The sequence below is a fragment of the Neofelis nebulosa genome, chromosome 10, assembly GCF_028018385.1.
Source record: "Neofelis nebulosa isolate mNeoNeb1 chromosome 10, mNeoNeb1.pri, whole genome shotgun sequence".
Lineage (NCBI taxonomy): Eukaryota > Metazoa > Chordata > Mammalia > Carnivora > Felidae > Neofelis > Neofelis nebulosa.
Window position 1 is genome coordinate 105,754,774 of NC_080791.1, and position 22,232 is coordinate 105,777,005.

General features: G+C 63.4%; 1 protein-coding gene across 11 annotated transcripts in view; it reads left to right on the top strand.

Annotated features, from left to right (window-relative positions):
• MYRF (myelin regulatory factor) overlaps positions 1-19,946 on the top strand; it is a 31,610-nt gene extending 11,664 nt beyond the window's left edge. Inside the window, exons 2-27 of one of the 11 annotated variants that reach the window (XM_058689250.1) lie at positions 900-987; positions 1,171-1,434; positions 3,783-3,844; positions 4,781-5,060; positions 6,037-6,287; positions 6,380-6,503; positions 8,240-8,435; positions 9,611-9,687; positions 9,858-9,968; positions 10,376-10,466; positions 10,837-11,037; positions 11,363-11,474; positions 11,969-12,078; positions 12,785-12,945; positions 13,018-13,090; positions 13,353-13,441; positions 13,766-13,834; positions 14,282-14,362; positions 14,531-14,619; positions 14,740-14,931; positions 15,184-15,435; positions 16,981-17,083; positions 17,317-17,391; positions 17,741-17,846; positions 19,343-19,417; positions 19,619-19,946. In XM_058689250.1, coding sequence (XP_058545233.1) covers positions 900-987; positions 1,171-1,434; positions 3,783-3,844; positions 4,781-5,060; positions 6,037-6,287; positions 6,380-6,503; positions 8,240-8,435; positions 9,611-9,687; positions 9,858-9,968; positions 10,376-10,466; positions 10,837-11,037; positions 11,363-11,474; positions 11,969-12,078; positions 12,785-12,945; positions 13,018-13,090; positions 13,353-13,441; positions 13,766-13,834; positions 14,282-14,362; positions 14,531-14,619; positions 14,740-14,931; positions 15,184-15,435; positions 16,981-17,083; positions 17,317-17,391; positions 17,741-17,846; positions 19,343-19,417; positions 19,619-19,699 — 3,413 coding nt within the window. In that variant the 3' untranslated portion in view covers positions 19,700-19,946. Of the gene's footprint in view, positions 1-899; positions 988-1,170; positions 1,435-3,782; positions 3,845-3,952; positions 4,108-4,671; positions 4,748-4,780; positions 5,061-6,036; positions 6,288-6,379; positions 6,504-8,239; positions 8,436-9,610; positions 9,688-9,857; positions 9,969-10,375; positions 10,467-10,836; positions 11,038-11,362; positions 11,475-11,968; positions 12,079-12,784; positions 12,946-13,017; positions 13,091-13,352; positions 13,442-13,765; positions 13,835-14,281; positions 14,363-14,530; positions 14,620-14,739; positions 14,932-15,183; positions 15,436-16,980; positions 17,084-17,316; positions 17,392-17,740; positions 17,847-19,342; positions 19,418-19,618 lie in introns of those variants that run through there. The other 10 variants (XM_058689253.1, XM_058689251.1, XM_058689252.1 and 7 more) reach the window with 10 other exon arrangements.
• Positions 19,947-22,232: the final 2,286 nt, after the last annotated feature.

Here is a 22,232-nt window from a genome sequence, read left to right on the forward strand (position 1 = left end):
CTGCTCCCCCCCAGCAAGGTGACCCTGGGAGGGGAAAGGCCAGCGCCTCCCCCTCTCCTCTCTTGCTTATGCTCAAGAGCACTGGGCGCCTTTTCTGTGAGTCCCTCCCCTCTGTGGGGCTGGGGCCAGCAGGGAGGGCCCAGGAGGGAGGGTGGTGTAGGAACAGAGCTCTGGCCGCCATCATTCCCTGCTGTGAGCCCAGGCAAGCCCTGCCTCTCTGGGCCCTCTGGAACAGCAGGGCAGGGCTAGGCCCCCCGGCCCCTGTTTATGGGGGTGATGAGCTCTACAAGAGGCTGGGCTGGGCACTTCAGATTCCAGTCCCCACTCCCTGTCTATCTGCAGCTGGGGCTTGATACAGAGGCTCCCCTGGCCCCATGGACCCCCCCCTCCCCCCCGCCCATGTGTGGTCCAGCCCAGCCATGCCTACCAGCTGGGCCATCTGGAGGGGGGCAGGACAGGACAGAATCATCGAGTCTGGGTCCAGTCATCAAGGGTGGTGGGCATCCGCTGGGCACCAGTTCAGGAAAGTACCTTGCTTCCTCCTCATAGCACCCCCTAACACCGTAGGACGGTTACCCCATTTTATAGACAAGAGGAGGGACTTGCTCATGTCACAGGAAGTGGCTGGTCTGTCCCAGGTCTGTGCTCTGGGCCCCTCCCCTCCTCGGACAATGCCAGGCAGCCTGGTGGGTGAGGGGAGGTGTCACCAATGAGGTGCCTCCTGGAGGGACGTCAGGCGATGGACACTGAAGGACTCTCCCCCCCCCACTCGTCACCCCCGAAATCAGATACACAGATGGGGAGGAGCCTGGGGGCATATGGGGTCCAGCCTGCAGAGAGCTGGAGGGGAGGGCCCAGCTGGACCCCTCCCTTGGCTCACATCTGCCCCTCCCCTGCAGGCCACGACATCAATGGTGCCCTGGAGCCCTCCAACATCGACACCAGCATCCTGGAGGAGTACATCAGCAAGGAGGATGCCTCTGACCTGTGAGTGGCCCTGAGACGGCCTTGGCCCCACCCCCGCCCTCTGGCCTCCACCTTTCACCTGGAAGGTGTCTGAAGCCTGCTCCCCCTCTTTTCCCATCCACTGACTCGACTGCCCTGCAGGGGGGGCGGCCTGGGGAGGGGTTGGGGGCCCGGCTGGCGCTGAGCTTCTTCCCTTTTCTACAGCTGCTTCCCTGACATCTCTGCTCCAGCCAGTGCGGCCTCCTACCCCCACGGGCAGCCGGCCATCCCGGGCTCCAGCGGGGGCCACCACCTGAGCCCCTCTGGGGGCGGACCCTCCCCGGGGCGCCACGGCCCCCTCCCCGCCCCGAGCTACAGCGCCCCCCTCAACTGCAACAACAACAATGCCATGGGCACTGCTCCCAAGCCCTTTCTGGGGGGCTCTGGGCCCCCCATCAAGGCAGAGCCCAAGGCTCCCTATGCCCCAGGGTGAGTGAGGGGCCAGGCTCACGGGGGTGGGGGGCGGGGGCAGTGGCTGCGGGCCTGGGAGGTGCTGGCCCAGGCCTGCCCTGTGGGTGGGTAGGTGAGGTGGCTGAGGAGGGACTCACGGCTTTGTTCTCAGGCGCTGGGCAGCCACAGAGGACCCTGAGCAGGGGAGTGATGAGGGCTAGAAAATTCTCTGACAGCTGCATCAAGAGGGGAGGGGGGGGGTGAGCCTGGAGGCACCGCTGTTTGCCTCCACGGATACACGCAAGCACACACATGTACACGCGCAGGGCACACAAAGTCCCCTCACTGGGCCAGGCCCATCCACTCATGCACTTAGCTACTGTGACCACAGGGGGTCGGCCGATGGCACAGATATGGTACCTGAAGCTCCCCCGACCCAAACCAGCCTCCCAGGCCCGTTCCCTCCTCTCTCCGAGGAGTCCACGCCAGCAGCCTGACCCAGGGGCTCAGCCTGGGCCTGGCTGTCACCTGGCTGTGTGCACGCGGCCGCCAGCCCACAGACACACTCTCGTGAGGACAGACAGGAACATGGGTCTCCTGGGTTCTGCAGAGGGGCTCGAAGAAAGTTCTGGGTTCCCCAGCCTGGCGCAGGAGCAGGGGACCCCGTCTTTGGGTAGGAGAAGTGTAGAGTGCTGGGGGCGGGTCACCATTCACACAGCCTCGCTCTTCCTTCAGCCCCACCGTTTCCAGCCTCTGGCTGGGTGACCCACAGCCTCGGTCAGGGCCTCAGTGTCTTTGCTGAGTTCAAAATGCTTTCCCCTCCGGGACTGTGGAGATACGGGGAGGAAGCACGGGGGACGTGCCCGGTGGGGGGGGGGGGGGGCGGGGACCAAAGCTCTCCTGGCTTGCTGAGGGAGGCAGTGGAGGCGACCTGCTGTGTTTGGGGTTAGCTTTTGCCACAGCAGGGCAGACATCTGCCGCGAGCCTGTCCCGACGCCCAGACCCTGAAGGGCAAAGACTAGGAAAGGGAACTAATGCGTAATAAGCACCTGCTGGGTGCCTGCCGCTGTGCCCTGTGGCTCTGTTTGTGGAAGCTTATCAACCCTCTCCAGGCACCAGCTCCTGGGGGACCCCCAAACCAGCTCGCCTGGCGGTAAAGATCTGTTGCCCCTCAGCTGGATGTGAATGGCACACCGGGGCCCTTCGTCCCGGGAGAGAAAGGGCTCGTCCAGAGCTGCACAGAGACCATGTGGCCCGGGCTGCTCCAGGGAGGGACCCAGGGCTTCTCCCTGGCCCTGCCCCTTCTGGGCCCTGTTCTAGGTGCCAGACAAGACAAACACGTCCCTCCTGTAGTAGATCCCGCGGGCTGATTGGAGAGAGGGTTGTTAATCAATAAATCATCAATTCGAGGACTCATGAGCACCACGAAGAGTTATGAGGGAAGAATACAAGGTCCCATGGACTTGGGGCGTTTCACTGCAGGGACCAGAGGGTGTCAGAGACCTTTTACACACTAGAGAGACCGGGGGCCACGGTCAGGGGAGTACAGAGAGCAGGCAGGAGATGGGGGTCGCAGGGCAGAGACCCCAGTCAGCCCTAGTGGCCTTGAGGGCTACCGAGAACTCAGCCCCTGTGGCCTTTTGGGTCATCCTCGCCTAGCCTGAGGGGTTGGGTGGGTGGCTCGTTCAGGGGAGCCTGAGGACTCTAGAATCAGCCCGGGGCTGTGGCCATGAGGGCTCGCTGCCTCAAGGCAGCTGCCTGGGCCCAGTGGTGGGCAGTCTTTCCAGATGTGGGGACCAGGACGGCCAAAGAGCGGGATCCCTGCTTGGCCGCAGCCTCCCCTCAGCGGGCGAGTGCAGGGCTCGCGCAGGACATGTTGGTCTCTCAGGCCTGAGTTTGTTCCTTTTGCCTGAGCCGCTGATAAAACAGAACCTGCAAGAGAAAAACAAACCCAGGCCTGGCGGAGCTGGCTCCCTGCCCGGCCCACACCTGCCCGTGGTGACCCCCACTGAATCTCTCCGGGCTTAGCCCCCTGGAGCCCCTTAGAGTTTCTGGAAAGTGGGGCTTCAGCGGGTGTGGGAAGGAGGAGCCAGCCTGGCCTCTGCATCTGGGAGGAGTCCTTGAATCCCTGTGCCATCACCGGGGACCTTGGCTCCTGGTCCCCAAGTGCCCAGTAGGTCTGAGGGGACGCCGGGTGGGAGGAGCCCAAGACCCGCTGCCTGAGTTCAGCCCCAGGCCCTGCCTGGCAAGGCAAGGTGGCTGGTGCAGAGAAATTCCCCTGAGGGCGGGAGCGAGGAGACCCCAGTGCCTCCAGCCTCTAGGGTCTCTGGGACCCTGCCCCACCGAAGTGCTGCCCGCCCAGCAGCCCCTTCCTCCTGCTCCTGCAGCACACTGCCGGACTCTCCCCCAGACTCGGGCTCCGAGGCCTACTCCCCCCAGCAGGTGAATGGTGAGTCCAGCGGGCACCGCCCTCCCCCTCTGGGGTTTGGGCAAGTGGTTGGGGCGGCCTTATCGGGGAGGGAGGGAGCGAGGGAGGGAGGGGGCCAGCGGCCGCCCAACAGGCCCAGATTATCGCTGGTCAAATACTCCCCGGCGCTGGCTATTGTTTCCCCACGGGCGGGTGGGGAGCCTGGCCCTGCCTCTGAGCAAGTGTCCCTGCCGGTGATGCCACCCGCCTGCCCGCCTGCGCCATCATGGACGCGCCCTTCGGCGGTAAGTGGACGGCTGGGGAAGGCTGTGGGTGCAGCCTGAGTACAGGCGTCGCCGGCCCGCAGGGCCCACCTCCCCCTGGGGGGGTGCCAGGGGTGCAGCGGCCCCCAGGTGGCCAAGAACAGAAGGAGCGCGGGCAGCCTTCTCCCCACAGCCCAGAGAGGGGTCAAGAGTTCTGTTTATCTTACCAGAAACATTTCTGGAATGCCTCCTGGGGAACAAAGGGAGCTGGGGGGCTGGCCCCTGGGAGCCCGCTGGAGGGGCTTCCCGGTGGAGGAGGGCTGCCGCAGGACTGTGTTGGGGGTCCCGAGAGACTTCTCCCGGAGGCCCGGAGGAAGATGAGGCCCGAGAGGGGGCTGGGGGAGCACCTTGGGATGTAGGCCCTCCCCAGGGAGGGCGGCCCGGTCTGGGGGCAGGACCCCATTAGGACCGGGGGGGGGGGCGGGGGGGAAGCAGCCCGCCCCCTGGACAGGGTCTTGTCTCCCTGCCCAGGCCTCTAGTGGCCAGCCTCTAGGCTGCCCAGCCCTCCTCCCACGTGGGGCTGGTGGGAGGGCAGCCCCGGGGCTTGGTTCAGGAGAAGGTGGGAATCAGGAGACCCTGCCGGTGGGGGGAGAGCTGGTGCCCGGGAACCTGCGTGATGTAGGTAGGTCTCTGATGCCCCCCATCTCTCCTGCAGACCCCCATCTCCTGCGCACCATTACCCCTGAGTCCCTGTGCCACGTGGGAGTGCCCTCCCGCCTGGAGCACCCACCTCCACCTCCAGCCCACCTACCAGGCCCTCCGCCGCCCCCGCCACCCCCGCCTCACTACCCTGTCCTGCAGCGGGACCTGTACATGAAGGCCGAGCCCCCGATGCCCCCCTACGCTGCCATGGGGCAGGGGCTGGTGCCCACGGATCTCCACCACACACAGCAGTCCCAGATGCTACACCAGCTGTTGAATCAGCACGGAGCTGAGTAAGACTCGGGCAGGTGGGCTTGGGGGTCGGGGTTCAGGGCAGCAGAAGGCAGGACAGAGATGGAGGTACGGACAGGGACGAACCAAGAAGGCAGAAGGCTCTGACCCCAGGAGATGAGGGTCAGCACACGTATGCATATGTGCCCAGAAACCTGCTGGAGATTTATAGCCACGGCCAAGCGCTTAACGACTACCTTATTTGGTGAGCATGGCCACCCCCATTGCCCAGATAGGTAAACTGGGGCTCCCAGGGGAGGAAACGCTTGCCCAGGTCGTGAAACTAGGAAAGGGCAGAGCCAGGACTTGAACCTCAGGCTGTATCCTTACCCAGACACCAGGGACTTTCTAACCCGATCGTGGAGTCCTCGGCCTCCTGCGGAAGGGTGAGCCATAGACCCAAGCACCCCATTCTGACTCCAACCAGCAGAATTATCTTTTTATCTATTTATCTTACACATTGAGATGTCGTGAAAGGTTTCGTTCAAGCCAAGATTCCGCAGCCTCCTCCCCAAGAAACTCTCCTTCCCACCCTTCGTGGCCCATGCCTTCTGTGGCTTGTTTCTGACCATGGAGGCTGCTCTCTGTGGAGCCCCCAACTATGAAGAGTGGCACTGAGAGTGACACCACAGGGAAGGGACCGACTTGTTCATTCCACAAACGATTCTGAGGATGCTGTGCACCAGGCCTATCGCCGGGCATTATGGGGACACACCGACAAGTCAGGTGTGGCCTCTGCCCTCCTTGAATTCTGTAATCTCAGGAGAAGGGAGGAGTGACAGAAATAGAGAATGACAACACAGAGTGATGGGGGGGCGGCAGTGAGAAGGTAAAGCCCAGGGGCTTCCTGGAGGAGGTGTCCTCTGGATTAGGTAAATCCCGCTGAAACAGGTTGAAGAGGGGAAGAAGACTATTGCCTAGTGGGAGGGGGCTCAGGAAGAGCCAGCCCCCCAAGACCTGCACCCGTGTCGCCCCCAGGCTCCCCACACACCCCTCCAAGAAGAGGAAGCACTCCGAATCACCTCCCAACACCCTTAATGCCCAGATGCTGAATGGAATGATCAAACAGGAGCCCGGGACCGCGACGACCCTGCCCCCGCACCCAGCTCGAGCCCCTTCCCCACCCTGGGCTCCCCAGGGCCCACTCTCCCCCGGCCCCGGCTCCTTGCCCCTCAGCATCGCCCGGGTCCAGACGCCACCTTGGCACCCACCGGGTGCACCCTCACCAGGTACGTGCCTGGCCTGCTGGACCTCACAGGGAGCCAACCCTTGAAGCTGGGGAGTGGGGCGCAGGGCCCACATGGGCGCTCCCTCCCTCCAGGTCTCCTGCAGGACAATGATAGCCTTAGTGGCTCCTACCTGGATCCCAACTACCAATCCATCAAGTGGCAACCACATCAGCAGAACAAGTGGGCAACGCTGTACGACGCAAACTACAAGGAGCTGTGAGTGACCTGTGCCCCGCCCCCACCCCTCCCGGTCACCGCATCCGGGGACCCCGCCCTGGCATCACGGTCCTAGAGCGGGGCTTGGGAGCACACTGGGTACCGGGTGGTCCCGGTTTACAGTGGAAAAGCAGGCTCAGGGCAGAGCCGGGACTGGAACTCGGGGTTCCGGACTTCTGGGCCAGCCCAAGGCCTCCTTCAGAAGGTGGTGTCCACCAGGGAGGGGCCGGTGGGAGCCAAGGCAGGGAGACGTGGGTGGATGGGTGTTCTCTGGCTCCTCCTCTCGTCCGCCTCCTCCACTCCTGCATTCCAGGAAGGTAGCCGGAAGCTGTGTTGGCCGGGCCCTTCCAGCAGCCCCCTCCCTGGCGGGGGGCGGGGGGGGGGGGGATGAGGGGGTGGGGGAGGACGGGCTGTCCGGGCGTTCCTAGCTTTCCCTCAGCACCCACCCATGTGGATTCAACTTCCTGGGACCAGGCCAGGAGCACTCTGGGTCCACCCCCCTCACTCTTGTCGAAGTTCCGTGGAGGTGAGAGCGTCGCTCACCAACTCCCCGCGACATTGCCAGGCCTGGGCAGGGTGGAACACACCAGTCTCCCCGAGTCGGGTACCCCAGGCCATGTGGGATTCTTAGCCAGAAGCCCTCAGGGCTGGGGAGTGGGGGGCGGTGGGCCAGCTGCTGTAGTGGCTGAAGTACCCCTTGAGGCCCTGCCGGGGCTGGGGGAGATGTCTTTAGGGATCCCGCCCTTATGGCCTGGTGAGGACCCCCCACTCTTACCACCATGCTTTCTGGGCCAGCCCTGCCACCCCAGGCCTTAAGGCCAGGAAGCCGGCAGCTGAGGCCCCCAGAGTGGCCCGTGTACTTCCGGGGTATTCTCCTGGGGCAGGCAGGTGGGTGGAGCCCCAGGCCTTCCCGTAGAAGTTAGCCAGACTCTTCCCCCGAGTTTGGAAGTGTTCTCTTCTCCCATCCTCCTCCAGGCAGGCCCCAGGCACCGGGGGAGCTGGGGAGGGTACTGCTTGTGCCTGGGGACCTGGGTAAGGACGGGCCAACGGTTGCCCCCCTTTCCTGCCACCTAGAGGTCCCCCAAAGGATCCTTACTTGGAATACTTCCCCAGCAACAGACGGGTAAACCGAGGCCGAGTCCCGGCCGCCCAGAGTGCCCCTCTCCCCACTTGGGCAGAGGGAAGAGTCAGAATGAGGACTTTGGGGGCTTGAGCAAGCCAGTGGGCAGGGGCCGGGCCAGCGCTCAGAGCCGGCGCCTGGTTCCACCGTTTCCATGGCAACCAGCTGTCAGGCCAGTGAGGCTCTGCAGACGCACCCTCTCTCACCCCATCTCCCGTGAGGGAGGGGGCTTCAGGCAGCATTCTGGGAAGGAGCCAAGCGTGATGAGGCGCCCCCTCCTCAGGAGTTCACGCCTGGGCGGTGGGCCCCAGGGGTCTTGCCCTGCCTCCCCCCCCCCCCCCCCCCCGCCATCGTCACCAGGGTGGGCTGGTCCCAGCCTTGTAGAGGAAAGAATATTGGCCGAGGCAGACCTGAGCTCAAAATCCTTCTGGGGACTCAGTTTCCATTTCTGAGAAGTGGGGGCAGCCGCCTGAGTGGTTTGAGGATCGGGGGGGGGGGGGGGGTACCAGATAGGAAGCTGCTTTGGAATGCGGGCGTGTAGGAGGAACATTCCAGGCCCAGCTTTGGGGGGGCGGGGGGGGGCGGCGGCTCCAGTGAGTCCCTTCCCCTGCCCCAGGCCCATGCCCACCTACCGCGTGGACGCTGACAAGGGCTTCAACTTTTCGGTGGGCGATGACGCCTTCGTGTGCCAGAAGAAGAACCACTTTCAGGTGACAGTCTACATCGGCATGCTGGGGGAGCCCAAGTACGTCAAGACGCCCGAAGGCCTCAGGCCCCTTGACTGCTTCTACCTGAAACTGCACGGAGTGAAGGCAGGTTCGGGGGCTCAGCCAGGAGGGGAGGGGAGCAGAGGCGAGTCAGGAATGCCGGGGGGGAGCCTGAGAGACCCCAAGGCAAAGTGAGTGTCCCCTGTGCCCCGTCAGCCTCCTCAAGCTTCCCAATTCCTCCTCCACCCTGTGACCCCCAAGTCTGCACCCCCAGCAGAGACGCTTCTCCTGACTCCTCTGTCAGCTGCCTTAGCTCCCCACCCCCAAATGGAGTCCCCGCCAACTCACCCCTCGCTCGAGGCTCACGCACCAGGCCCGGCTGTTCTCCTTGGGCATTGCCCGCCTTGGTCCCTCCTCTCGCGTCTCCCCTCTGCCTCCCCCTGGACCAGACCACGTGCCCCTCCGGCCCCCGCCGCTTCTCTGAACGTCCACAGTGGCTTCTACTCTGGTGCTCAGCTCATGCTCCCCCAAGACACCCGGTGCCCCCCCAGCAAAGAGCCATGACTTCTAAGCTTAGCCCACAAAGGCCTTTGGGATCCAGCCTTTCATTCCTGCCCTGCCGTTTGCTGTGCCCCAGACCATCCGGGCCTGTTCATAGCACCTGCTCTCCGGAAGCAGCTCCGTTTCTCTGGGATGCCCTGAGAATGCCCAGTCCATCCCTCCTCTCCTGGCAGGCCGTTCCTTGGCCTCCCTGGTCACTCTGCTGGGGTCCCTGGTCCCTGGGGACACTTGCCCTGAGTCCCCTCCAGCACCCCCCAGGAGGGGTTGATTTGGAGCCCTTGCGCATCCTGGGGGGACGGCTGGGTGTGTTTCCTTCAGTGCTGGGAGCCCAGCCGGCTCCTTGGCCTGGCTCAGCCAGTGCTCACAGAAGGGTTAAGGGGACTGGATGTGAGTGTGGGAGAGGGTCTGGGGAGTGAGCGGGTTTGTGTGTGTGTGTGTGTGTGTTGATGGAGGCCCGCTTGGGATATGTACGAGGAGGTCGGGGCGTGCGCGGGTGTGGACGTGGGGGCTGTGAGTGTTTCTGTGGAATACGTGTGTGGGTGGGTGTGTGCGGAGGTGGGGGAGTGATGGGACTATCTGTGCCCTCGTGGAAGAGAGGGCCGCCCCTCTTCCCGGGAAGGTCCAGCTGGGCCAGGCCTGGGCCGAGTGGGTAAAGAGAAGCAGAACCAGGGGGTCCCCTCGCCCTGATCCGCCTCGGGGGGCCCTGCTTTCTCCCCCAGCTGGAGGCCCTGAACCAGTCCATCAACATTGAGCAGTCACAGTCCGACCGAAGCAAGCGGCCCTTTAACCCTGTCACGTGAGTGTTTGGCCCTGTGGGGGGAGGGGGGAGGACCTGGGAGGGCTGACCCTGGAGCTGGGCTGGGAGCTGAGGGGGGCCCGGCTGGCACCCCCAGTGTCTGCCTCCTACACATTCTTGACTGGGTCCCCCTCCCTGCCCACTGAATACCAACCCCCCCGCCCCTGCAGGGTCAATCTGCCTCCTGAGCAGGTCACGAAGGTGACTGTGGGGCGCTTGCACTTCAGCGAGACCACCGCCAACAACATGCGGAAGAAGGGCAAACCTAACCCTGACCAGAGGTGAGCGGGCTTGACCTCTGCCTTGGCAGGCCCTCCGTTTCCGAGGAGGAAGGGCAGCAGGACACCACCCTGTAGTCAGTGTCCCACAGACTGACCCATTTTACAGATGAGAGACCTGAGACTCGTACCTAAGGCTAACTGATTTAAGGATGAGACAGACCAGAAGCGCGGCTTCTGGATGAAACAGCTCAAAGGTTTCCTAGCTGTGGGTCCTGGGGAATGTCTGCCCCCTGGTGGAGACTCAGGTTCCTCTTCTGTGGGATGAGCTGTGAACGCCCCCGCCCCTCCTCGGGCGGCTAGGGGTGGTAGGAGCCTCAGCACTGAACATCAGACTTGGGAAGGGTGGCTGGGGCGCAGGGGCAGGTGGGGCAGGACCCTGGGTGCCTCTAAACCCCTGTGCGCCCCAGGTACTTCATGCTGGTGGTGGCGCTCCAGGCCCATGCACAGAACCAGAACTACACGCTGGCTGCCCAGATCTCAGAGCGCATCATCGTGAGGGTGAGGGCCATCTCCAACCAAGGGGTTGAGAGTCCTCCCCAGAGCTGGGAGAAACAGCACCCAGGAGGAATACGGGGTACTGGGGGCGGGGGGGTGGTCAGGAGCTAGAATGCTGATCCCACTCGGTGCTAGTGGTGTGACTTTGGGCGAGTTCCCACCCTCTGAGCCACAAGCGTGGAGGAACACAAGACCTAGGTAGCCTTCTGAGATCCCACAAGCGACTGAAAAGTGCCACAGTGAGAGGGTCGGTTGAAGTTGGGCATGGTGGAGTGAGAACCCTTGCCTGGAGCGGGAGGGGTGGCGGCAGGGTTTCCCAGGGCACTGCAGGTGCCCCGTCCCCTAGCACTGATCCAACCCCAACTTGTGCTAGGCCTCCAACCCAGGCCAGTTTGAGAGTGACAGCGACGTGCTGTGGCAGCGGGCGCAGGTGCCCGACACTGTCTTCCACCATGGCCGCGTGGGCATCAACACGGACCGACCCGACGAGGCGTTGGTCGTGCACGGCAATGTCAAGGTCATGGGCTCGCTCATGCACCCCTCCGACCTGCGGGCCAAGGAGCACGTGCAGGAGGTGGGGGCGGGGCTGTGGGCGAGGGGCGGGGCTGTGCGGCGGGGAGAGCTGAGTTTCCCGCGGGAGGGGCCGGGGGCAGGGCTGGGCCGCGAGGGGCGGATTGGTGTGTGGGCGGGGCTCGGGGGGGGGCGGGGCCAGATGGAAGGGCGGGGCTGCAGGGGAAGGAGATGGGGGAGGCCGGCTCTAGATTTCTGGAGCTCGACCCTGGTGCAAGGTCTCCCCTCCGCACTGCAGACCCTGGGTCCCCACCGTCTTGAGCTCCGGGGCCTACTTCGGACGGGCCCAGGAGGGGAGGGCTTCAGTCTCGACCCCGGTTCCCGTGCAGGTGGACACCACGGAGCAGCTGAAGAGGATCTCGCGCATGCGGCTGGTGCACTACAGATACAAGCCTGAGTTTGCAGCCACCGCAGGCATCGAGGCCACGGCGCCAGAGACGGGTAGGGACCTGCTACGTCGACGGGAGCTGGGGTCCCAGAACCAGCAGCCTCGCCCGCAGTAACCCCACCCCCTGTGTCTGTCCTCTGGCAACTCTGTCCCAGCCCGCTGGAAACCCCACTCCCAGGAACCCCTCTCCTTGACTCCTGGAACCCCTGCCTAGGAATCCTGCCCTCTAGAAGTCCCGCCCCTCAGCCCTGGGTGCCCGGGACACTAGAGGTCCAGGAACGGTGGTCCCGGCATCCTCTGCTCCTTAGGTGAATCCTGCCTCTATCCAGGCCCACTTTCCCTGGGAGCCTTACACCCAGGAATCCACCCTTCCCCCAGGCCAGGGAACCCCACAACCAACACTGGTCCGTGGGAGGCCCCTGCTCCAGTGCTCCTTGGATCCCAAATCTCTAGCCCTCAGAATTTCGCCCTCTTCAAACTTGGGGGCCCTCCTTGCGTTATAATTGGCGCTGTGGGTGTTCTGTACCCACCCTCCCCCACTCTCCAGGTGTCATCGCCCAGGAGGTGAAGGAGATCCTGCCTGAGGCCGTGAAGGACACTGGAGACGTGGTCTTTGCCAATGGGAAAACCATAGAGAACTTCTTGGTGGTGAACAAGGTCTGCAGGGTGGGGGGATGGAGAGAGCCCAAGGGCCGTGGGTGGACCAGCTGGGGCGTTATGTCCCACTTAGAGACTGGGGGCACTGAAGTGCAGAGGGGGCAGGCACCCCAGTCTTCTCTCATGCTGCCTCCGGAGCCCCCTGCCCACCCCACCCCGCCCCCCACCCCCGGGGAAAGGGGGTGAGCGTTCAAGGGCCAGCTGGGGACTTGGCGACACGATGGTTGTGCGATCCACAGCAAGAGGAAGCTCCCTGGGGATCATTTTCCTCCCCTTTGAAAGGAGGCTAGAGATAGTCCACTGCCAAGACCTTCCCAGGTGGTTATTGAGAAGCTGAAACACACAGCGGAGTGTGAGGGTGATGTTTGTAACTACCTGGCGTGAGGCCGGGCATCAAGGAGCGTGTAGTACTATGTCTTGGCCTTGGCTGAGCAATAAGGAGCTGAAGCCCGAGATACCACGTTCATCAGAGGGTGGGAGCCTCTGAGAGACGGGGTTCAGACGGCGGGGAGGGGTGGGAAGGGCTGGCCGCATGGCGGCGCAAAGGTGCAGAGGCGGGGGTGCTGTTTGGAGGCAGGCGCGGGGAGTTGGGGGCTGCCGAGGCCGACCTGGGCAGGGAGGCTTTGAGGACTTCCAGGCGGCCGTGGGTCCTGCTCCCTGTAGCCCAGGGTTCCCAGGGGCTGACCGTGCCGGCCGCCCGCGGCAGGAGCGCATCTTCATGGAGAACGTGGGTGCCGTGAAGGAGCTGTGCAAGCTGACGGACAACCTGGAGACGCGCATTGACGAGCTGGAGCGCTGGAGCCACAAGCTGGCCAAACTGCGGCGGCTGGACAGCCTCAAGTCCACTGGCAGCTCGGGTGCCTTCAGGTGGGGGCGGGGCCAGGCGGGGGCCAGACCCCTTTCCCAGAGGCACCTCTGACCCTGGCCCTCTTGCTGCAGCCATGCAGGGAGCCAGTTCAGCCGGGCGGGCAGCGTCCCCCACAAGAAGAGGCCCCCCAAGGTGGCCAGCAAGGTGAGGATGGGCGCGGATGGGAGGCGGGTGGGACCGGGGCCCTCCTCCTCCAGGCCCTCGGACCGCAAGCCCTTCCCCTCGCTTCCCAGCTCTCTAGCCCTCTGGCCCCGTTTCTCCTTCGTCTCCCGCTGCCCTCGCCTCCCCCGTAGGAACGAGCAGACCTCAGCACCCCCACGTCCAGCGGAGCCCACACTGAGTGAGACCATGGGCTCCCTCAGTCTGGGCCTCTTCTGCTTCTTCCCCTTTCACGCTCGGTCCTCAGTCGTCATCTGTGGTCCCAGACCAGGCCTGCATCAGCCAGCGCTTCCTGCAGGGAACCATCATTGCCCTGGTGGTGGTCATGGCCTTCAGGTGACTTGTCCCCCGGGCTCCCGGGGTGGCTGGCTGGGGAAGTTGAGCTGTCCCTTGGGCCCGGGCCCGGGGGGAAGAGGAAGATGTGGCCGGGAGAGGAGACCTCACGGAGGGAGGGAGGGACAGAGGGGCGTCTCAGGGAAGGAAGTGGGCTGCCTCATTCGGTCTCGTGCCCCTGGGGCTGGGGAGACCCACTCGCAGGCACCGTTCACTGTCACTCGCGAGCCCAACCCCCGGAGCCAAGGGCCACAGACCCTGCCCTAGAGAGAGGGGCCGGGACAGTAGCTCCAGCTCTAACAGTGGCCCTTTTTCTGTGGCTCCCAGCGTGGTGTCCATGTCTACACTGTATGTGCTGAGCCTGCGCACCGAGGAGGACCTGGTGGAAACCGATGGGTATGTCCCCGGAGGCCTGGCTGCTGGCCAAGCCGCCAGGACAGGTGGGGCTTTGGTGGGCAGCCCAGGGTCAGAGGAGCCGTGGAGGCTGTCTCCTCCAAAGGGGATAGCGCTGCAGGCTCCCGGCCTGCCAGAGGCTTGCAGGGGTGGCTGGGAAGGTCTCCCTGGAGGAGGGGCAGACATTTCCCGGTCCCTACCGAAGCCAGTGTGTCTCGTGGGCCCGTTCAGTGCTCCTTTAGGTAGCTGGGCCTCTGAGAGTCAGAGGGCATCGAGGGGCCCAGGTTGGAATGGGCATGGGGGGAGGGGCGGGGGAAAGAGGGCCACCATGGGATCTTGGGCTCTGTTTGCCCACTGTCACCTCAGCTCCTGGGCTATCTCTGACTGTTTCTTTTCTCTCTCCTCCCCTGCACCTATCCCCCCCTCCTGTTCCTCTCTGCTGCCCGTTAGCTCTTTTGCTGTGTCCACTTCCTGTCTTCTGGCCCTGCTCCGGCCCCAGCACCCTGGGGGGAGTGAGGCCAGGTGCCCATGGTACGTGTCTGGACCGAGCCCCTGCCCTCCTGCCTCTGGCTCCTGCCACCCTTCTCCCTGCCTCCTTTCCACCATCCCTGTCCACCTCCTCCTGTCCCTCCTGCTCCGCCGGAACCCCCAGGCCTCCCTGTTGAGGCTGTCCTCTGAGCTCAGCCCTCCCTTCCCCAGCAGGTCCAGCCAGAGCTTTGGGACCACTCAGCTCCGACAGTCCCCTGTGACCACCGGGCTGCCAGGCACACGGCCCTCTTTGCTGCTGGGTGCGTGCCTGTGGGGGGTCCGGAGGGTTGGGATGGGGGAGAGGTGGCCGCGTTCTGGGGCGGCGGGGGCGCGGGGCTCAGCTGCCTGCTGCTCGCTCATACGGCCCCTGGCTTCCGCAGTTACCACCGGCCTGAGCAGCTCAGCCCCAGGTCCTGTCATCCCCACTTTGGACCTGTGCTCCAGCCGCCCTTGTCCAGTCATCTGCTGTTCCTCCTCCACCCCCAGCCCTACCCCTGCCCCTAGTCTTGGCTCCAGCTTTAACCCTGGCCGTGGCCTCAGCCCCAGTCCCAGCCCCTCCACCAACCGCTCAGGTATGGCTGTCTTGGGTTCGGGTTGAGGGGGTGTTATGGGAGTCCAGAGAAAGACCCCAAAGACTCATTGGAGGGAGGGTGTCCGGGAGCCCAGAATGAGGCTCCGGAGGAAGACTGGTGGGTCTCCCTGAGGGGACCAAGAGACAGATGGGGGTCACCCACAGTCTGGTGAAGTCCTAGAGAAAGCTGGACAGGAGGTAGCCAGTTGCTGCCTGTGCCTTCTTCTCAGCCTACCCCTGGTTCTGTCCACAGGCCCCGGCCAGATGGCCCTCCTACCAGTCACCAACATCAGAGCCAAGTCCTGGGGCCTGTCGGCCAATGGTATTGGCCACTCCAAGCATCCAAAGAGCTCAGAGCCTCTGGCCAGCCCCGAAGTCCCCTTCCCCGGAGGGCAGGGCAAAGCCAAGAATAGCCCCAGCCTTGGTCTCCACGGCCGGGCCCGCAGAGGGCTTCCCCAGCCCGGCCTGAGCCCTGCTCGGCCCACTCGGGCCCAGGGCCAGCCAGGTACTTGCCCTACCTTGCCCCCCATCTTCTCAGCTCAGCCACCTGAACGCCTGGCGCGGGATTGCCAGCCCACAGACGCTTGCTGGGCATTACTAAGTAGCAGGAATGAGGCCAGGAGCCTTATGTAGCTCGCCTCATTTAATCCTTACATATTCCTGCAAGGAGGGGATCATCCCCGTAGTTCAGATGGGGAAACGGAGACAGGGTGTTCGGCCTGTCAGCGGCAGAGCTAGGATTCCATCTCCCTGACACCGGGGCCTGGCTCCTTCACCCCCATGCCAGGGCAAGGAGGGTGCTGTGTAGGGTCTCCCCCCGCGCCCCCCCCCCCCCCAGCTTTCCAAATCTCAAGGCTTTGGTTGTCACCAAGCCGGAGAACCCTTGGCCGCAGAGGTTATCTGTCTGCCACTGACTCCTCCGACGCACCCTGCCGGCCACCCTGGGGGCTGCAGAGGAGGCCAGGGGCCTTCCAGGCTTCCCAGGCGGCTCTGCTCTAGGTATTGGGCCTTCTCATTGGCTTTCACTTGATGGGTTTTGTGGCTTAGAGGGAAAAAAAAGCTTAGAAACTGACTTGCTGAGACTGAAGTTCAATTGTACAGGGAGGTGGGGGGCTGGGGGTGCTGAGGACACACGTGCCCGGCCCCGGTGGCTCAGAGACGTGAGAACACGGCGGCGTAGGGGTGGGCCGCAGCTCTGAGGGGACTTTGCAGGCAGCTTGGTGACTGGGGAGGGCACGTAATCCAGGCGGGGGTGGAGAGGTGATCAGGAAGGCCTCCCAGGAGGAGGTGACATTGGAGCTGAGCCTCTGAAGGACCGCAGGAGTTTGCCCAGAAGAGAAATGCGAGGGTCTCTTCCATCTTGTCTGTGTGTGGTGTCTGTGGGCCCACAGGCCTCCTGGGGCCCCTGGGTGCCTGGCTGTGCCTCACGGAGCTGAGCACATGTTCGGTGGCCCCAGCCTCCCCTCCCTCGGTGGGATGGTCAGGCAGGCAGCAGCTAGCCTGTAGGTGAGCTGAGATGACCTCACCCGCCCTCCGTGTCACACTTCAGTCCCGCCCTCACCCAGCCAGCCAGCCGGTCGTGGCGGGTTCTTTCACAGAGGGCCACAGGCCCCCAGGAGTCTGGTGCTGGCAGGTGTCTCACAGTTGGCTCTGGAGGGAAAAAAAAAAAAAAAAAAAAGCCCCGATTTGTGGCGAATACTCCCACCATGGCTGATTTCAAGGTACCAACCTGATGCCTCTGAACTGAGTGTTGAAAAGCGTGTGCAGTCAGGAGCAGAACACTGTGGGCGGGCTCCTGTGCACCCCCCCGGCACCCATCCCTGCCCCTGGTGTGCAGGTTCTTGTCAAGGAGGCGGGCCTCAGGCTCCCGGGAACTGACTCTTCGTAGTGCTGCTGGGGCGGAGGGTGGTGTGACCCTGGCCATTGTGGGGGGTCTGGAAAGAATGACCTGAAACTTATTTATACTAAGGTGTGTGTGACTGAACGCGAGTCTGGCGAGGAAGGGCTTGGTGGCTTCTCGCCCCTGTCACCCTCCTCCCTGCCCCAACAGCCTCTCTCCTTGCAGACCCAGTGCCCTCCCTGACCTCCATCCAGGTGCTGGAGAACTCAATGCCCATCACTTCCCAGTACTGCGCTCCAGAGGATGCCTGCAGGTGGGCCTGGCTGCCCCCCTCCCCTCACCCCAAGGACAGACTCCCTCAGGTGACGTGAGCCCAGGCAGTACAGATGCTCAGATGTCATCCCCCTTCCCCCACCCCCGAGGTGGCACAGTCGCTTTCCGTGAGCTCCAGGACAGACGGGGTGGGGGTGGGGGGGCGGGGAGTCCAGGCAGGGGGCCTCAGGAGGGTAGCCTCGGACTAAGCAGCAGCCATGTTTGCCCTCTCAGGCCTGGAAACTTCACCTACCACATCCCTGTCAGCAGCGGCACCCCGCTGCACCTCAGCCTGACTCTGCAGATGAAGTGAGTGGAGGGACGTGGGGGTCCCCGGCAACCTGGGGAAGGGGTCTGAGGAGCGACGCCAACTTTATTGCTCGCTCTGCGCTTGACTGGCTGTGTGACCCTGGCAGTCTCTGGGCTTCAGCTTCTCATCTGTAAACTACACCGTGGTTGCACCGGGGCGTGAGCGCCACGTGGGACGGTAGACGGCAAAGGGTTTGCGGCCGTCTCGGGCCTTGACCCGTGGGCATCGTTGTCAGGCCGCCTGCAGACTCGCGGCTTGTTTCAGCGGGGCAGGGGGGGTGGAGGGGAGGGCTGGTTGGGAGGGGGCCCCCAGGAGCCCCACCTCCCTGCTAACTGGGCCTTCCCCCAGCTCTTCGTCTCCCGTGTCTGTGGTGCTGTGCAGCCTGATGTCAAAGGAGCAGCCGTGTGAGGAGAGGGACTTTCCACAGAGCCTGCACACCTACCAGGACACCCAGGTAGGGGGCGACTGGGAAGCCGTGGGCCAGCCACACCCCAGAGCTTCCTCTCCCCGGGCACAGCCGCGCCCCCAAACAGGTGAAGGAGCCGGGGGCCAGAGCGAAGGCACCTCCACAAGGGACACTTCAGGCCTCTGGGCCCTGGGGAGGGGGCACGGGTGCACTGGTCACAGCTGAGCGCCTCGTGGCCCTGCCCTTGCTCTGTCCCATCCCCGGCCCTGCCCTGACTGAGCCCCTGGGAAGACAAAAGTCCCACCAGGCCTAAGCCGGGATGGAACGCAACGGTGCGGGTGGGGAGGGTATTTTGGAATCCTTGGCAGGGAGAGCCAGCCTTGTCTGTGCTCGGGGTCAGAACAGGCACCCCGAAAAAGTCACGTTTAAGACGAGAATTGAAGGATGATCTGGGGTCAGCTGGAGAAAGAAGAGAGGACAGTGTCCCAGGAGTAGGACAGCACATGCTGAGGTCTGGAGGCCAGGGACTGGGTGGCCTTCTGGCAGAGCCGGACACGTGGCAAGGGCTAGGGGGCGGGAAACGGGAAGGAACACGGGCAGCGGCTCACACTGGGCCCGGTGAGTTCACACTGGGCAGCGGCATGGTTCAAGCCACCATTTTGCAAGATCTCTCGGCGATTTCGTAGAGGCCCACCTCCTGCTCGGAGAACCAAATGGCTGAGACCCTTTCCCTGTTCAGCTCCTCACTGGCCATGTGATCCCCACGTAACCCAAAGTTGTGACTCTCAGCACGGGTTAAGGGGACTTCTCACCAATTCGTGGTTATTCAACAAGTATGTGTCGGGGCCCCTCTAGCCCAGGCCCTGTCCTGGGCTCAGCAGTGGGGAGGCAGGCGGGGTGGACCCAGGCCTTGCCTGGGAAGAATGCACCCTCTAGCTGAGGAGAAAAGATGTGCAGAAAGTAACGAGTGGAGGGGTGGGTGGGAGCCTCGAAACAGGCGCAGAGGAGAACGTGCCCGGAAGTAGAGGGAGAGCCCAGCCAGCCCCTCGTCTTCAGATGTGGAGCTCAGGCCAGAATCCACATCCCTGGAGGCCAAGCCAAAGCCTCAGCGGGGGAGATGGGCAAGCGGTCTGAAGCCGGGCCTCACGCTCCCCGGCGAAGGAGAACAGACCAGACCCGTGTGTCAACCCCAGCCCTGCCACCCGGTGCCCTGTGATTTTAGGCTGGAACTCGGCTTCCTCATCTACCAGCAGCATCACCTTACTGGGTTGTAGTGAGGTTGGGGTTAATGAAATACTTTGTGCCTGGAGCGTAATGGGTGAGGGGAGGCAGGGACCGGCGGCTGTGGGCTCGTGGGTACCTGGCACAGAGTGTGCGTAGAGGGGGGCTGCCATCACTCCCCCAAGCAGAGCGTGCTCCCTCCCTTCTCTCTTCTCAGCGCTCATTTTACCCTTTGGGAGACTCGCCCCGGAGCCCCGGTGAGGGCTGCTGGTTGGGATAGGGGCAGGGGGCTGTGTTCACCCTTCTCTCTCCCCTCTCTCCAGGGCACGTCCCACCAGTGGCCAGTGACCATCCTGTCTTTCCGAGAATTCACCTACCACTTCCGGGTGGCACTGCTGGTGAGCCCAGGCACCCACCTGCCCCCAGAGGTCCAGGCGCCTGTAGCTCAGCGTGGGGCTCGGGGAAGGGAGGCGGGGGTTCACGGAGCGCATGGCAGGACGTGGGGCACAGGGGCAGGTGATGTCGGCGCCGGGGGCGGGGTGCTTCCTGCCCTGCACCGCCAGAGCCACCTCACCTGTGCCCGCTCCCCTCCCACCCAGGGTCAGGCCAACTGCAGCGTGGAGGCCCCGGTCCTGCCGGCCACAGACTACTATTTCCACTTCTACCGCCTGTGTGACTGAGCTGCCCTCCCCAAGGCAGCACCACACCACGGCCCGGGTCCCCGGGCGCCCCTTCCACACCGGACGCGGTGGTGTTACACTGGAGCCGCTGCCCGCCAGCTCTCTGCTCGCTGGCACCCCCTTGGAGAGACTGAACCGGGCCTGGCCCTCCCCACGACTGGTGAAACTGGAAGTCCTCACACTGGAGTTGCTGTCCCTGCCGGTCGCCCCTCCCACGTCGCGGAGGGAGCCAGAGGGACCTCCTGGGGCCAGGGTAAGCCTGTGGCTGTCCAGAGCCTACCTCCCACCCTCCCCTTTTGAGGCTGGGAGCCCCCCCTCTTTTGGAGAGGGGCCCTGCTGACTTTGCTATCGGCTGGGGACTTGGACGGAGCCCTAAAAGACTCGGCTGGATCCATGAGTCGGTGGAGAGTATGCAGCCATCACCCTCACAGCTGCTCCCTGCGGGGGCGGCGAGGTGGTAGACTTTTTGGGGTTTGACTGTTACGCTGGACTTGGGACTTTTAAGCTTTAAGTGTGGCCCAGGAGGTCTCTTCTCCCTGGGAACACGGGCTCCCAAGAGCTCCCAGGGCAGCGCGAGCCAGCCCTGGATGGGTTGGAAAGACTGACCACGTGCCTTATGTACATTTCGTGCCCAGCTGAACCAGTGAGGGAGGTGGGGCGGTGGGCGAGGTAAGCCCCGGACCCTTGAACCTGGAGTATCCTGAAGTTCCCTGTGAGCAGCCCCCCCCACCCAAGACAGTGTCGGGGCCCCACGGCCTGGGTTCCTGGGAGTTTCCAGAGCTTTGCAGCAGTATCTGGGACCCATCATTCTCTCTGAGCAGGGGAGCAGGAATCCATGCCAGGCAGCAGGCTGGTCTTGGCTGGTGTGTGGATGCAGAGTTGTTGCTGTTATTAACGAAATAATTACTAAAATGCACTTAAGCCAGAGCGGGGGTGGAGGTTGGAGATGGTAAAGCCCAGAGAAGTGCAGAGCCCTGGGAGGGGGGGGGGGCAGGGGGACACTTGCAGAGACAGGGGCCTGGCTCTGATCCATTCCAGGGAGGCTTGAGACATCCAGCTCACTCCCAACCACCAAGACTCTGGCTTCCCCCTTCATTCTTGTCTCCTGGTCACCTGGTCTCCCCAGATCAAGGGCTCCCATATTGGGTTCGGGGAGCTGAGCTGGAGCGACCCAGGCTCGGCAGCAGGCCCCGTCTCCACTCACTCCTCCCAGAGATAGAGCAGTGGGCTTGTGTTAGGAAGAAGTCTTATCTCAAGTGCCAATGTTTCTTAGTGGGTGCCTGGAGCACTGAGGCCACATCCAGGCTCACAGAAGAATGTGGAAATCACTGAGCCACATCCGCTTGGGCCCGGGAAGGGGACCAGGAATTGTGGTCCCTGCCCTGTGGTATCCTGCCACCTCTTTGGGAACCAGGCCTTACCCCTCTCCGAAGTCTCATTCTCGACTTTGAATGGGAGGCCTTCCTACGGGGAGCTGGGTCTTGAAGCCTGGGAACTGTGGGCCCCCTCCTGGCATGGGTCGCAAAGCACTTACCCTTAGGGGAGTTGAGGGATGGCAGGGATACCTCGCCTCCCAGCCCCTTCCCCAGCGTGGCTCCACTCCTTCATTCTGACATAGGAATCCCACGGTTCCCCACACCACGCAGGGGGCCAGGCCTTCCTTAGGACTACTCTGTTCTCCCTCCCCCAGAGTGGGGGAAACCCTCCCGAAATGCCTTAAAAACTGCTGAGCTCCACCCTTTGTAATAGGATTCTGGGGCTTCCTCAGTGAGGGTGCCTGGCCTTGGACTGTGGCCCCTCAGTCCTGAACTGGAAAGTGACCCTCCACTGCCCCCTGGAGCCCTTCTGGACACAGCATTGCCCCAATCTGGTTAGCAGCTGGCTGTTTCCATGCCTGAGGAGGGGTCCTCAGTGCGAGGATTGGGGCCAAGCTGGGGCTCCAAGCTGCTTGAGAGGGGGTCAACCTTGGACCAAAGTCGCCTTAAGCCTAGTAAGGTAGATGGGCTTCAGGGAAGGGGAGCGGGTCACCTGCTGGAGGCTGACAGCTGCCCTGCTGGCACTGGTAAGTGGGTGTCTTGGTTCCATTCCCTACATGGGGTCCAGCAGCCACCCCTCCCCTCCCCTCCCCTCCGGCATTTATTCCCATAGCCGCGGGGCTAATCTCCCCGGAGCTTCAAGCTGTACATAGGGCCTCTCAACGCACAAGTCCCTCTGCCCACGTTATACCCGCCCCCATAAAAGCCCGCGTGTGCATAGAGCGCCCCTCCCTCCCAGTTAACTCCCAGTTCCTGTCCCTGAGTGCTGACTCATATTTATCACGTACCAACTCTGACTCTGGAGTGGGCAGAGGGAGGCAGCCCTGGGCCTGCTTGCTTCCTGTCCCCGTCCTTTTCTTCTGAAGTAAATATACGTATATGAATAAATGTATAAATATGGCTTTGTATCTGACCTTGCTTCCCCATCTCTTCTTGAGACTGTTCTGGTAGGAGATGGGAGTCGCCTGGGGGGCAAAGACCGACTGGAATCTCTTGAG